Source organism: Rutidosis leptorrhynchoides, chromosome 10 (genome assembly GCF_046630445.1).
Source record: "Rutidosis leptorrhynchoides isolate AG116_Rl617_1_P2 chromosome 10, CSIRO_AGI_Rlap_v1, whole genome shotgun sequence".
NCBI lineage: Eukaryota > Viridiplantae > Streptophyta > Magnoliopsida > Asterales > Asteraceae > Rutidosis > Rutidosis leptorrhynchoides.
Genome location: NC_092342.1, coordinates 344755347 through 344771739, shown reverse-complemented (window position 1 = coordinate 344771739; position 16393 = coordinate 344755347). Strand labels below are relative to the sequence as shown.

The window sequence follows — 16393 nt, the reverse complement described above, 5'->3', positions numbered from 1 at the left end:
CAACGATTGTAGAAGTGCTGCCCCCGTCGCTCAAAAGGTGCCCAATGCACCAAAATCGGGTACTTGTTATGAATGTGGCCAAACGGGTCATTTTAGAAATGCCTGTCCGAAGAAGAAAGCCAACCCCAACACACGCGGCCGAGCTTTCAACATCAACACCGAGGAAGCCCGAGATGACAATGAATTAGTCACGGGTACGTTTCTCCTCAACAACACTTATGTTACTTGTTTATTCGATTCGGGTGCCGATAAGAGTTTTGTATCCAAGACTTTGACTCATTCTTTTAGCACTCCACCACTTCCACTAGATACCACTTATACCATTGAAGTGGCTAACGGGAAACTATTAAGTGCCGACACATATTACCTGGGGTGTACGTTAAACATTTTGGGTAAGGAATTTGAAATTGACTTGATACCCATGGAACTAGGAAGCTTTGATGTAATAATCGGTATGAATTGGTTAGTCAAAATGAAATCTCACATCCTTTGTGATCTTAACGCCATCCGAATTCCTATCGAGAATGGTGAACCTTTGATTGTTTATGGCGATAAGAGTTGCACCAGACTCAACCTCGTTTCGTGCCTTAAAGTTAGAAAACTACTCCGTAAGGGTTGTTTTGCGATCCTTGCCCACGTTAAGAAAGTCGAGTCCGATGAGAAGCATATCGATGATGTGCCTATTGTTAGTGACTTTTTTGATGTATTTCCCGACGAATTGCCGGGTCTTCCACCCCATCGACCGGTTGAATTCCAAATCGATCTTATTCCGGGAGCCGCACCCGTAGCACGTGCACCATATAGACTCGCTCCATCCGAAATGCAAGAATTGCAAAGTCAAATCCAAGAACTACTTGATCGTGGTTTTATCCAACCTAGCCATTCACCTTGGGGCGCTCCGATTTTGTTTGTTAAAAAGAAACACGGATCCCTACGAATGTGCATTGATTATCGTGAACTAAACAAATTGACGGTTAAGAACCGATATCCTCTTCCTCGCATCGATGACCTCTTTGACCAATTACAAGGGTCTTGCGTATATTCAAAAATCGATCTCCGCTCGGGTTATCATCAATTAAGGGTTAAGGGGGAAGATGTCTCCAAAACCGCTTTCCAAACTCGTTATGGTAGTTATGAATTTCTTGTAATGCCATTTGGTCTCACTAACGCACCGGCGATGTTCATGGATCTTATGAACCGCGTGTGCAAACCGTATCTTGACAAATTCGTTATCGTGTTCATCGATGATATTTTGGTCTATTCAAAAAGCGAAGAAGAACACGAGGAACACCTCCGACTTGTGCTTGAACTTTTAAGACAAGAAAGACTCTATGCCAAATTCTCCAAGTGTGAATTTTGGTTGAAGGAAGTTCAATTTCTTGGTCATGTTGTAAGTGACCAAGGTATTAAAGTCGATCCATCAAAAATCGAAGCCATTAGTAAATGGGAAACTCCTACTACTCCGACTCACATTCGTCAATTTTTGGGTCTCGCCGGGTACTATCGTAGATTCATCGAAAACTTCTCTTTGGTTGCACGTCCTCTAACCGCATTAACTCACAAGGGAAAGAAATTCATTTGGGCGACCGAGCAAGAATCCGCGTTCCAAATCTTGAAGACAAAGCTTACCACCGCTCCTATCTTGTCACTTCCCAAAGGCAACGATGATTTTGTTGTGTATTGCGACGCCTCGAAACATGGTTTTGGGTGTGTGTTGATGCAATGAACGAAAGTCATTTCTTATGCTTCTCGACAACTCAAAATTCATGAACGAAACTACACGACACATGATCTCGAACTCGGAGCCGTTGTCTTTGCACTTAAAATGTGGAGACACTATCTTTATGGAACCAAGAGTACTATCTTTACCGATCACAAAAGTCTCCAACACATCTTCGATCAAAAGCAACTAATCATGAGACAATGAAGGTGGATTGAAACCTTAAACGATTACGATTGCGAACTTCGTTACCATCCCGGGAAGGCAAACGTAGTAGCCGATGCCTTAAGTCGAAAAGAAAGAGTGGTGCCTCTTCGTGTCCGAGCCTTAAACATCACCATCCACACCAACCTTAATAGCCAAATTCGGGTAGCCCAAGATGAGGCTCTCAAGGATGAAAACGTTTCACACTAGCTCTTGAACATTCTCGTCTCTCGATTCGAAACTAAGGAAACCGGACTCTGATATTTCGCCGGAAGGATTTGGGTGCCTAGTTATGGGAACCTACGAAGTCTCATTTTAGATGAAGCCCATAAGTCACGATACTCGATCCACCCCGGTGCCAATAAGATGTACCACGACCTTAAACAACAATATTGGTGGCCGAACATCAAAAGGGACGTAGCTACTTATGTTTCCAAGTGTTTGACATGTTCCAAAGTCAAAGCCGAACACCAAAGACCGTCCAGACTACTTCAACAACCCGAGATCCCGCAATGGAAGTGGGAAAGGATAACGATGGATTTTATCACCAAACTACCAAAAACGACGGGCGGTTATGATACCATTTGGGTTATTGTTGACCGTCTCACCAAATCCGCACACTTTCTTGCCATGAAGGAGACCGACAAAATGGAGAAACTTGCGCAACTTTACATTAAAGAAATCGTAGCCCGATATGGTGTACCTTTATCGATTATCTCCGATCGAGATGGCCGTTTTGTTTCTAGATTTTGGCGTACCTTGCAAGAAGTGTTGGGAACGCGTTTAGACATGAGCACCGCATATCATCCTCAAACCGATGGACAAAGCGAACGTACAATTCAAACCTTGGAGGACATGTTACGAGCTTGCGTGGTTGATTTTGGAAAAGCTTGGGACAAGCACTTACCTCTCGCCGAGTTCTCTTACAACAATAGTTATCACGCGAGTATTAAAGCCGCACCTTTTGAAGCGCTATATGGCCGAAAATGTCGTTCACCTCTTTGTTGGGCCGAGGTAGGCGACGTGCAAATCACCGGACCCGAACTCATTCACGAAACCACCGAGAAGATCGTACAAATCCGAGATAGGCTCCGGACGGCCCGGAGTCGTCAAAAGTGCTACACCGACAAAAGACGCAACGACCTCGAATTTCAAGTCGGTGACCGAGTAATGTTAAAGGTTGCACCTTGGAAAGGTGTAATCCGTTTTGGGAAACGCGGGAAGCTAAATCCGCGGTATATTGGTCCTTTCGAAATCTTGGAGCGTATTGGAAACGTTGCTTATCGTTTAGATCTTCCGCCTCAATTGAACTCCGTTCATCCTACCTTCCATGTATCTAACTTGAAAAAGTGTCTTGCCGAACCCGATATCGTCATCCCTCTCGAGGAACTTACTATTGATGACAAGCTTCATTTTGTGGAGGAACCGGTTGAAATTGTGGACACCTCCGTCAAGACATTGAAACAAAGCCGAATCCCGATTGTTAAAGTCCGTTGGAACGCCAAAAGAGGACCCGAGTTTACTTGGGAAAGGCAAGATCAAATGCAAAAGAAATACCCTCATTTATTCCCAATTCCGGAAACGCAGGATTTCGAGGAAGAAACAACGACTACTACGCTTACTTAAATTTCGGGACGAAATTTCTTTTAAAGAGTAGGTAATGTAACATCCCGCCTTTTTCCGTTTACTTTTCCGTTTAACTATTTAAATCCCGTTATATGTTTATAACATCTCCCGTTAATACGTGTTTTAAAAATATCTCGTCTAGGTAATTCACGCACCCGCAACCGAACTAGAGGGACTAGTTTCGCCAAAATGCCAAAGAGGTGACTAGCCTTTGACTAGTCAACCCCCACCCCCATCTTTTCTTTTTTCATTTTCCCTTTTCTTCTTCTACTTCCATATTTTCTCTCAATTTCTCAAACAAGGAATCATCATCTAAATCCAAGCTAGCGGGTGTCTTGCAAAACAAATTACATATTTGAAATCCTTGCAACTTCCTCTTCGATTCCATACCGACTTCATCAAGTTTGGGTAACTTTCTAAAATCACTAGATTTTGTGTTCTTGATATTTTTGAACTTATAAAGTTGTTAATTAGTGTCTATGGCTCAAGTCTAACATGAATATATGATTTATATGCTCGATTTCGTTATTTGAAGTAACTAGCTTGAGTATGAACTTTGGTGTGTTTGATTTGGTGATTTGGTTGTTTGAATGTTGTTAAATGTTATAAATGCATGTATTAAATGTGTTCCTAGTATCACTAGCTTCAAATTGATGTGTAGGTTGCTTGAGAAAACTCCATAAACTTGATTAGTGATTTTGGTGAATTCGGGTTAGGGTTTGATAAGCTTGAAATGAATATTTGATGCATTGAATGACATGAATTGTAGTTAGTAAGTAGTTAGTTGTATTGTATGCTCGATTACCTACAAAACGGCATGTTATATGTATGCATTAAATGCCCGAATCATAAATGTGCACTTATCAAATTTGTGTATTAAATGTGTACATTAATTGATCATTTACTTTGGAAAGCCGATTGTTACAAATAACATTTTTGGTTGGTGAAATGTATTTAGACGTGTTCTTTGTCAAATTACCTTTCTAACGATATAAGATACGAGTTCTAAGTATTAGCGGTTTGCGAGTTATGCTTGAAAGTGTTTGGAATTGAGACTTGGACATTTGAGACTGACCAGGTACCAGTTCCCGTGTATTGTCGCGGCGCGACAATTTGGGGCCGCGGCGCGGCCTAAGCCGTGTCCAGTTTCTGACCTCTTTGGTCAAAATACGAAAAATGTTTGGCACACTATGGACCTCCGATTCACATGAGACTTGTTCTAACATACTTATATATGAATAAAAACCTCAGAAAAATAGTTCGGGACCCGACCCGAACGTGTTGACTTTCGTTGACTTTGACCGACCAAAGTTTGACTTTTTGTCAAACTTAACCAAATGATTATGCAACCTTCCTAACTTGTTTCTGTACTTGTATCTTGCATGAAACTTGACAATTTGATTCACATGCTACATAATCGAGTCGTAACGAGCCATAGGACTAATTAAACATCTTTGACCTATCGTGTTTACCGTTATTGATACGACCTATTGGTTTAGGTCAAGACTAGCACTATCCTTCGCACACGTTACTTTGTGAAGTACTTTTCATACGTGCACTCAAGGTGAGATCATAGTCCCATCCTTCAAACAACTTTTATGCTTTAAACTATGGGATGAGAAACATATGCGTATCATACTTTTACACTTTGAACACAAGTACGAAAACGAACATTCCACGTACGGGTTTGAACAAAAAGCCTCAATTCAATTATCATTAGTTACACTTGCAGGGTGTAAACGTGAACTTATATTATGTGATCACATGGGCTTGACGAGCCTCATTCGGACGGTTCGCTACCGTTAGCGGATGAAATATATTTTCGGGTCTAGTGTATGTTCTAACACTACGCGAAGGGTGCAAAACAGTTAAGTTTGATAATTGGGTGCCCGCGAAACAAATAACAACTTTGGAATGCAAATGATTTAGATAATCATATTATATTAAATCTTGTGGTTCAAATGCAACGTTTACTAAAACACCTATGTTTTCACCAACGTTTTCGTTGACAGTTTTCTATATGTTTTCTCAGGTCCTTGAAAGCTACTTGATACATGCTTCCGCACTCTTTTTGATACTTGCTTGGATGTCGAGTATACATGCATAGATGGAGCGTCTTTTGACTACTTTAAATTGTGTCGCATAGGTTTCATTCGTACGTTAAACATTGTAATGTAACTAGTCTTTCGAACTACATTTGTTAACTCGAAACATCCTTTTTCTTATAAAATAAATGCGACATATTTTGGTCAAAAGTCATAATAAAGACTTATGACCACGCAACGGGACCGAAGTAGTCGGCGCCGTCAAACATGATTTGGTCGGGTCGCTACAGTTCCCACATGGTTAGGTGACTCACATGGGCTGCTAAGAGCTGATCATTGGAGTGTATATACCAATAGTAAATATGTTTAGAAGCTGTGTATTGTACGAGTACAAATACGAGTGCATACGAGTAGAATTGTTGGTGAAAATGAATGAGGATGTAATTGTAAGCATTTTTGTTAAGTAGAAGTACTTTGATAAGTGTCTTGAAGTCTTTCAAAAGTGTATGAATAAATATTAAAACACTACATGTATATACATTTTAACTGAGTCGTTAAGTCATCGTTAGTCGTTACATGTAAATGTTGTTTTGAAACCTTTAAGTTAACGATCTTGTTAAATGTTGTTAACCCATTATTTATTATATCAAATGATATGTTAAATTATTATATTATCATAATAATATGATGAATTAATATATCTTAATATGATATATATATATATATATATATATATATATATATATATATATATATATACATTTAAATATCGCTACAACGATAATCGTTACATATATGTCTCGTTTCGAAATCCTTAAGTTAGTAGTCTTGTTTTTACATATGTAGTTCATTGTTAATATACTTAATGATATGTTTACTTATCATTTAACATGTTTATATATAGTGTAACAATATCTTAAAATGATTCATATGTAATTAGTAAGACGTTGTTATAACGATAATCGTTATATATATCGTTTTCAATCTTAATTCAATAGTCTCATTTTTATGTATATAACTCATTGTTAAAATACTTAATGAGGTACATACTTATCATAATATCATGTTAACTATATATATCTCCATATATATGTCATCATATACTTTTTACAAGTTTTAACGTTCGTGAATCGCCGGACAACTTGAGTGGTCAAATGTCTAAATGAAACCTATTTCTATTAATCAAGTCTTAACAAGTTTGATTTCTTAACATGTTGGAAATACTTAATCATGTAAATAACAATTTCATTTAATATATATAAACATGGAAAAGTTCGGGTCACTACAGGACAATCACATGTGATTGTAAGATCCAATCACATGTGATTATAAGATCTCAAGCAAAATTAAAGATTCAAATGAATATTTTACACAAACGAATAATGAAAAGTTTTTTATACCCTTATTTTGTGAATGTAAAATAAAATGTTGTTTAATAGTAAGTAGTAAATCGATCGATAAAAAAAGAAAGAAAGGCACAATGTAATAATTAAATTTTTAAAATTGTGTTATAATTTTCGATATGTTTATCATTATTATAAATTATTGAAAAAATATCTATACATCTATCTATCTATACATTATTATAAAACACGTGCCATTATGCTTACGTGTCATCTACTCAATTAATCAAATTTCAATTATCCTACGTGTCACTCTATTATTAAATCAAATTAAATATTAAATTAATAATTAATAAAATATGACAATAATCTTAAATTAATAGATACTCCATGATTGTTACCTTAAATAAAAGATAAAGTTTTATTAACATACTAATCAAAACTAAAATGCCCCGTGTCCCCTAACTATTACAAAATAAAAGATAATATAATTAAATATATGCTAAAAGATACTTAGTGATTTGTTAAATTACCTACGGAACATAAACACAACAATCGGAGGATTCTTCCCTAAAAAATTTAGGGTCTCCTCTACATGAACAAAAAATAAGAACTCATATCTTAACCATTAATATTAATGCCATACAACTTTACTTTTTGATAATTATTCATTAAATTTAACATTTAATGATTAAATGCTACAATATTTATATTTCAAAATAAACAATATGCTACATAAACGGGCTCATAATCTATGTGTTAGTATTAAATACTAATATTTTTTTATACAAATGTTATTAGTAATAAACAGTTTTTTCATTGTAATTGTATTATACATTAATACTAACGTTATCGAATATTAATTTATACAATTGTCGTGCAATGCGCGAGCTCGCATTAATATTCAATACTAAGTTTTCGATACAAAATTATTAGTAATAAATGATTTTTTCATTGTGATTGTATAATACAATTGATAAAATATCAATATCGATTACTATTTTATATAACTGTCGTGTAACGCACGAGCTCATAAGCTCATAAAACTAGTTTCAATATATATAATGCAATCATATACCGCTGCAAATGTTTTTCACCATAATGTGTAGACGATCTCTGCTAGATATTTAAGTTATTGAACGAAATTATTTTTTACATCAACGCATAAACATTTTAACACTCGTTAATATTAATACGAGTATTATTTTGACTTTTACATTTGAGATGAGATTTGAGAAAAGAAAAAAGAAAGTGAGATGAGATTTGCGACGTAGCAACTATGTTAGTTGACATCATTAACCTCTCCGAATTGGTGACACCTGTCACTCTCCTGTTTCTCCTTTCAACACGTTTCTTCGTGCCTTGTGACAACATGATCATCTGTAGCTCAATCTTATCTCAAAACCCTAAAAACCGTTTTAACGCCTCCAGTTTACTCTCGATCACAACCAGCTCGAATCTTACGAATCCACATTACTCAGGTATCTCTATGTATTTCGGAATCTTACTTTGAAACATCCTTTTTTTTTTTTGTTACCTTATAGTTTCTTTTAATTTTGTTAATTGTAAGTTAATAACATTTGGTATTTGGTATCAGTAATAATTAGTAATATCTCTATGTATATGCTTACTCTGTGGTTGTACGTACAATACTTTTTAAGTTTTCAACAGTCTAAATTTGCATTTCTTTCTGAATTAGAAACTTGTATTATAAGCATAACCGGGTTTTTCTTTTTAAAAATATTGCACTTATGTTTTTTTCTTTAAGATAATATCGCACAAATTGTTGTCTCTTCAAGAATACATCGCACAGATGGCTGTATAAATTGTTGTCTTTTTAAGCAATTTTGAATGTTTGATACTGTTAAAACTTTATTGATAAAACAAGACCTCATGAATGCCCTTGATTGGTTCTGGGTCAACTCAGAAATCTCCAATGGCTGCAATGCATCTTTCTTCACTTTAATCCCGAAAAAACCTAATCCAATCGGTTTAAACGAATATCGCCCAATCTGCCTAATAGGTAGCTACTATAAAATCCTCACCAAAATACTTTCCAACCGCCTTGCCAAGGTCATCCAAAAAGTTATTGGTACTGAACAAACCGCATTCCTCAAAGGAAGAAATATTCTTGATAGTGTCTTAATTGCAAATGAATTAATCGACGAATTAAAGCGTAAAAAACGTAAGGGACTAATCTTTAAAGTAGACTTTGAAAAGGCATTCGATTGCATTGAATGGGACTTTCTATTTAAAACCATGCAATCCATGGGCTTCGGTTTAAAATGGATTAGCTTCATTCGTGCATGTCTTTCTTCTTCATCTATCTCCGTACTAATCAATGGTTCGCCCACTAAAGAATTCACGCCCGGAAGGGGAATTCGACAAGGTGACCCCATATCACCGTTTCTATTCATTATTGTCGCTGAAGGTCTTAACATACTTGTAAAAAGAGCATTAGCTAATGATCTTCTACAAGGAGTAAAAATTGGGCATGATAACCTCATCATTACACATCTCCAATATGCGGACGACACAATCTTCTTCGGCGAATGGAATAAAAGAAGCGCCAAATTTATCTCCAAAATCCTAAAATGTTTTGAAAATATATCGGGACTCAAAGTTAATTTCCGCAAAAGCAAGCTCTATGGTATCGGCACATCTACGGCCGAAACAGAGCAAATGGCTAGTTACATTAACTGCTCAGCGGGTTCTACTCCATTTACTTATCTTGGCCTACCTATTGGGGTCCCCACTTCCCACGCCTCCTCTTGGCAACCAATCATCGAAAAATTTGACAGAAGACTAACGGATTGGGCTGCCAAATCAATTTCTTTCGGGGGCCGCCTTACGATCATCAAATCCATTCTAAGTAGTATCCCATTATATTACTTCTCCCTATTTCATGCACCTTCCGCTACCCTTAAGGTCCTCGAATCTAAAAGACGGAAATTCTTTTGGGGTGGTTCTTCAAATGATAATAAAATTAACTGGATTAAATGGGATCAAATAATTTTACCATATGAAAGTGGAGGTTTAAACGTGGGTTCTTTGTTTGCTAAAAACATAGCACTTTTGTGTAAATGGTGGTGGCGCTTTAAAAATGAAGATAATGCACTATGGGTAAAAATAATCAAAAGTATATATGGGCCGGGGGGGGGGGTTAGATTCTAACATTTTATGCAGGAACATTTCAGGTCGTACCATTTGGAAAGAGATTATTAAAGCAGGAAAAGTCGCAGACAACTTAGGAACATCTTTCACTTCCTCAATCTCAAAACGCATTGGCAATGGTACATCGATTAGCTTTTGGCATGACATATGGATCGGATCAGAGAATTTAAAATCAGTATTCCATAGACTCTACATGTTAGAATCTCATAAAGAAGCAACTGTTGCCGATAGAATTCTAAACGTTCATTCCAATTCGATTGGAAATTGGGATTGGTCTCGGGCTCCTAGTGGTCGTGCAACGAACGAACTTACGGAACTCAATAATCTATTATCTACAGTAAGCACCTCAGATCGCCCTGATTCATGGAAATTTTCCCTTGACGCATCCGGCATTTTCACTACATCAACGATGTCAAACCTAATCAATACACTAAAATATGGCATCAATTCAAGAAATCTTTCATTACCCCGCAACAAATACGTCCCACAAAAGGTCTTCATATTCTCATGGAGGGTCATCCAATTAAAAATCCCGGTCAGGTATGAACTAGATAAGAAAGGGACTGACCTTCACACCATCTTATGTCCACTATGCGACCAACATATCGAAACCGTTGACCATGCGTTGATAAATTGTCAAAAAGTGGCTTCAATTTGGATGCAATTACTCGGCTGGTGGAATCAAAATAGCTATACAATTTCTAATATCAATGAGGCCATCATCTCCGACCAGGGCTTCTCGCATAACTCCACTGGGCAATCCTTATGGCAAGCTACTAAATGGATTACGTGCTACATCTTATGGAAACATAGAAATTTAAAAGTTTTTTCAGGAAAAATCTGGAATCCTGCAATGATAATTTCCGAGATCCAAACTCAAAGTTTTAGTTGGATCTCAAACCGTTCGAGAAAAAAAACATCAATCGCATGGCATCAATGGCTCCTCAACCCATCTTTCTACGTGGCACCTCCTCCAAATCGATCGGGTGTCGGTTAATACGGCATTTTAATAATCAGATAGTGATCGTTTGTCTTATTTGGCCTATGTGGGTTAGATTAAATGGGCAGGTTGTTCGTCATCTTTGTCGCCGCTTGATCGGCACGGCTGTCTCTTCCTGCCCCGCTTGTGTTTCACAAGTTCATCCCTCATCAGGTTATTTAGCCTACGGCACTTCCGATTAACTTTTTATGTTTTAAATCCAATCTTTTTCCGATTGTTTCGACTGTTAACATCATTGTATAGAAGAGTATAGGGACATGTATTGTATTGTTATAATCTGGTTAATAATAATAATACTTTTGCTTTTCAAAAAAAAACTGTTAATACTTATTAAAAATTTGGCAATTCTCAATGTTTGATACTCGCAAACTGGTGATTGCTTAATATGGTAGAAACTGATTCCGGAAATCAGGGACCATTTGTTGGTGATTTTAGTGTCACTAACAATCATTTTAGGTGTGTGGGGTCTAGCTTGGTGAATGAGGCGTGCTAGTGGTCATTGTTCTCATTTTTGAACTTTTTTATAATTTTTTTAAATAATATTCGCCGGGTAAAATCCTTTAAAAATTTATTTATTTTAGGTAATTAGAATTTACTTAACAACGAGTTTGGAGAGTGCGAGTTGACTAGACACTGTAGCAAAAATAGCGGGGTCAGGGGCAGCGCCCCCTTGCAGGTCCAATGGGCTGGTTGGGGTCCCGTTCCCAAGGGAGCAGGGTCGAGGGGAATCCGCCCCTTGTGGGGTCGATGGGCGGGGCCACGCCAAAATATTTTAGGCACTATACGTTATATTGAAAAGTCGTCTCTTAACAGTTATTCCGTCCTAAAGTCATGTCTGTTAATTTAACAGGTTTTCCGCGAAAAATGAAGGGTTGTAACCTTTAATTACAGTATTACACCCTTTCATGATTACCTGTTTTTAACTATTTCCATCTATAGTTTCATTCAAGAACGTACAGAAAAATTACAAAAACACTCTAATATTGATTCAATTTCCCAATTAGAATTTCCTGTAACCCGAGGGTGGAAATACTTAATTGCGAAAGTGTTTTACGATTCAAGATCGATCCATATTATTATACCATACCCTATCTCTAACACAATTCGAGTAATCATCTAGGATTAGCATGATTTGATGTTCATTTTCTGCGAAACTTTCACTAACAACAGTGATAGAAGCACGATTTTGTAAATTCACATAATTAACTATCCCAAAATGGTTAAATGGCTCTCAAAAGTTAATCGTTGCAGTTGGTTTTAATTTTGAACTATTTGAATAAATTTTATTTTAAATGTTTTGTTTATGTGAGAAGTATAATCTTTTAGATTATAAGTCTTAACAGTATTACTAATAACCCTCACTTATATTTTGATTTTTTAGTATGGAAGAATATCCAGAATCTGAATGGGAAATTCAAGAGTATTCATCTTCAAATAAAGGTGAAACTAGTATGATGAAATGGATTTTAAATAAAGGATATGGAATTGGAAAAAAGATGATGATTACAGGTATAGCAATCTCAGCTGCACCACTTGTTCTTCCACCAATTCTCGTTTTTTCAGCAATGGGAGTTGCGTTTTCGGTCCCTTCCGGGCTTGTTTTTGCGACGTATGCTTGTACTAATAAGCTCATGAGAATGTTGCTGCCGACCCCACCATCACCAGTTTTATTATTGGAATATTATAGTGATGATGATGAACATGTGAAAGAGGAAGGTATTTATGATTGTGGAAAATATGTTGGTGCTTCGATCACAGATTTGGATGAAAATATTATTGGGGATGGTCTCTGTAATGAAAATGAAGAAGAAAAAGTGCAAATAGCTGGTTATGAGGATGAAGGGGAAGGTTTAATCATGAATGTGGATGAAAATGTCGATGAAATGGAAATTAAAGATGTCGTATTACCTAGAGAAAATGTTATAAAAGATGACGAAGTTGAGAAAATGGAAGATATGAAGCAAGAAGACGAGACGAGGCTTAAAGTGGGCGTGGCTTCGATCTCGAACTCGGATGAAGATGAAGGTTTCTATGATGATGATAATAAAGAAGAGGTGCAGCCTTATGATTATAAGCAAGAAAAGGACGTTTTACTCGTGAATGCGGATGAAGTTGTTGATGAAAAAAGCTACGATACTAATGAAAATGATGTTAAAAAAGAAATGGATAATGATGTCTTACAAAGTGAAAAGTTCACAAAAGAGGAAGAAGTCGAATTAATTAAAGATATGAATCACGAAGTAGAGATGAGGCTTGAATTGGACGGGGCGTCGATCACGAACTCGAATGAAATTATCGTTGGGGAAGGTTTGTATGAAGATGATGATAATAAAGAAGAAGAGGTACATCCGTATGATTATAAGCAAGAAAGGGATGCATTAGTTGTGAATGTGGATGAGGTTGTTGATGAACAAAGCTATGATACTAATGAAAATGACGATGAAAAAGAAATGGAAGATGATGTCAAACGAAGTCAAACTGTCACAAAAGAAGAAGTAGAGATGAGGCTTGAATTGGACGTGGGGTCGATCACGAATTCAGATGACAATGGTGTTGGAAAAGGACATATAGAAGAGGAAGTGCGACCAGATGATCATGATCAAGAATTGGAGGCTTTAATCATGTATGAGAATGAAAAAAGCTACAATATTGATGATGTAAAAGCAATTGAAGATGACTTCTTGCGAAGAGAAAATTTTGTAGAAGAGGAAGAAACTGAGCAAATGGAAGATATAAAGGAAGGAGTTGAGATGAGGCTTGGATTGGATGTAGAATCGGTTAAGAATACAGATGAAAATATTGTTGGAGAAGTTTTGTATGACGATGTCAATAAAGAAGAATTTCAGGCTGATGATGAGATTGAAGATGAAAAAAGTAATGAGAATGATGTTGAAAATGAAATGGAAGATCATGTTACAAAAGATTATGCAGGGCTGATTAAGAGTTCAAATGAAAATATTGTTGAAGAAGGTTCATGGATTAAGAGTTCAAATAAAAATATTGTTGAAGAAGGTTCATGTGACGATGTCAATAAAGAAGAATTGCGGGCTGATGATGAGATTAAAGATGAAAAAAGCAATGAGAATAGTGTTGATAATGAAATGGAAGATCGTGTGTTGCAAACAGAAAATGATACAAAAGAAGCCGAAACTGAGCAAATGGAAGATATTAAGAAAGAAGTCGATACACGTCTTGGATTGGATGTGGGGTTGATCACAAACTTTGGTGGTGGTGGTATAAACGAACAAGGGTGTGCAGAAGACATTGGAGAGTATCAACAAGAAGACGAAAATGAAAATAATACACAAGAAGATGAAAAGGAAGAGGTGGTGGAAGAAAGTAACGGACTACTCGAAGAGAGTGCTTCAAATGTAGCTTCGGGTGTCGAGACAATAGAGCCGGTTATAGTCAAAGAAATCGAATGCGAGAAACTAATACCGAATGGAAGCAATGATAACGAGCGTGTAGGTGAGATGCGGCATGTTGTGATCTTAACCGAAGGAGACGAGGGGAACAATTTCAATTCGAGAGAAGTCGAAGAGTTAGATTTGGTTGCAAAAAAAGTCGCCGGAGATAGCAAAAAAGATGAAAGGAACTTCGAGTCTGATGAAAAGGTAATGAGAGAGAGCATGGGAACGCAGGAGAAAACAATTTCTGACACCGTGTCTAATTACGGAACAGAGCGAACAAACGAAGAAAATTTGATTACTTTAAATGCAGATGCGAGGGATGATGTAGGCGATGACAACGCAATCATAAATTCTGAGGACCTTGAAGGTTTGTTACTCTATAATTTACTAAAGAAATTAGTTAATCATCGCAGTTTTACAGACAAAATCTATCATTAACGTTTATAAGTGTGAACATATATTATAGGCAGGCCAGCCTTATGGGTGTATTGTATCGTTTATAGTGAGTTCTAATCGTGAACATTAACGATTGACTGATTTGTTTGACTTAATTGTAGCTGGTGATGAAGTGAAGGAAAACGGTGCTGATGAAGATGTGGATGTTTTGGCACTTCCTGCTTTTAAACGAATGGTATCGGATACACATAATCGAGAAGTCAAAGCTGAGAACGATACAAAATTGCCAACCAAAGAGGTCAGTACTCTTATTTCTCTGGTTATATTTCAAGCATTTTTCATATAGCCGATAGGCGATATAAGATTTCGATCCCAACATATTATATACTGATTCGACGTATGCCAGAGTTTACAGGACATTTTAGATGATGGGAAGATATGGGAGAAAATTGGAGCAATGAGAGCGATCGTAGGATATAATGTACCTAAACAACCAACGTGCATTGAGGAACTGAAGGCTCTTTATGTGTTCACTGGGGTCGAGCCGCCGGTATCGTTCAATGGTGATTCAGGTCTTGATGAAGTCAACGAGAAGCTCAAATTTCTCATGTCTATTGTTGGTGTGAAATAAATTGATAAAACTTTTTGTGTAGACATTTGTTGATTGTGTTTGTTTGGAAATGGTTTGTTATAACAAGTTTGTATTTGTCTGCTTGAACTGTTCAGTCTGAATCTTGGCGCATCGTAATATGTTCTTTGTTTTAGTGGTGAATGGTCCATGGATTAATGTATCTATTTGTGCATCCATAAGCTGAAGTGTGGAGTTATTTGCTAAAGATGTGTTTGACATGTTAGTTTTTGACAAGTCATCAAGCCACATAGCACTTTTTTGTTGGTTTTTTTTTTTTTTTTTTTTTTGGCTAAAAACTGAAACTTTATAAAAACACGAGACCATCAAAAAAATGAAGGCTCGAAACAAGGATACACCAATGGCAGAGGGCCCTAAAAACACCAAACAACAACTAAACAATCTACAAACCAACAACAAACAAACTACCAAAACAATGCAAATCAAAGGAAACTAACTTACGAACTAAACAAAAATAAAGACAACAATCTTACAATCCGAATAAACTAAGAAACGAAGCAGAAACTTCACAAACCATCAACGTGAGCCTTTCGAACCACCTCCCCGTGCCCTTTCTTCGCCCTAGATCTCTTGCTCTCCTTTTGTTTTGGAAGCGTACTCGACCCAATCAATTTGCCCTCCACCCTAACACAACCTTCAAGATCCTTAACCACCTCATCAAAAAAACTCGAAGCTATACCCGATGAGCAACCTTCACCTACGCCCACATCCGACGCAGGTCTAGACCCAGGCCCATCAAACCTGCCGAAGCCCACATCAACCTCACGACCCGTCTTCATCCCATCTCTTATTTGACCCAACTCGGCCCGAACGACCCCACCATTAT

General features: G+C 37.0%; 1 protein-coding gene across 2 annotated transcripts; it reads left to right on the top strand.

Moving 5' to 3' along the window:
* Nucleotides 1-8340: 8340 nt before the first annotated feature.
* LOC139872557 (uncharacterized) lies at nucleotides 8341-15733 on the top strand. Of its 2 annotated transcripts, none has more exons than XM_071860455.1 (4): nucleotides 8341-8419; nucleotides 12494-14889; nucleotides 15080-15216; nucleotides 15334-15733. In XM_071860455.1, the coding sequence occupies exons 2-4, from the start codon at nucleotides 12495-12497 to the stop codon at nucleotides 15547-15549; spliced, it is 2748 nt and encodes a 915-aa protein (XP_071716556.1). In that variant the 5' UTR covers nucleotides 8341-8419; nucleotide 12494; the 3' UTR covers nucleotides 15550-15733. The 2 variants fall into 2 exon arrangements, with proteins under 2 accessions (XP_071716556.1, XP_071716555.1); XM_071860454.1 differs by having other exon boundaries at nucleotides 15325-15733.
* The last annotated feature ends 660 nt before the right edge of the window (nucleotides 15734-16393 follow it).

Bases quoted from the DNA above. Each gene is read 5' to 3' on its own strand.
- LOC139872557 (XM_071860454.1), top strand. From the start codon at position 12,495: ATGGAAGAATATCCAGAATCTGAATGGGAAATTCAAGAGTATTCATCT. The intron at 14,890-15,079 runs GTTTGTTACTCT...ACTTAATTGTAG, and splicing joins AAATTCTGAGGACCTTGAAG to CTGGTGATGAAGTGAAGGAA. The intron at 15,217-15,324 runs GTCAGTACTCTT...GACGTATGCCAG, and splicing joins CAAAATTGCCAACCAAAGAG to AGTTTACAGGACATTTTAGA.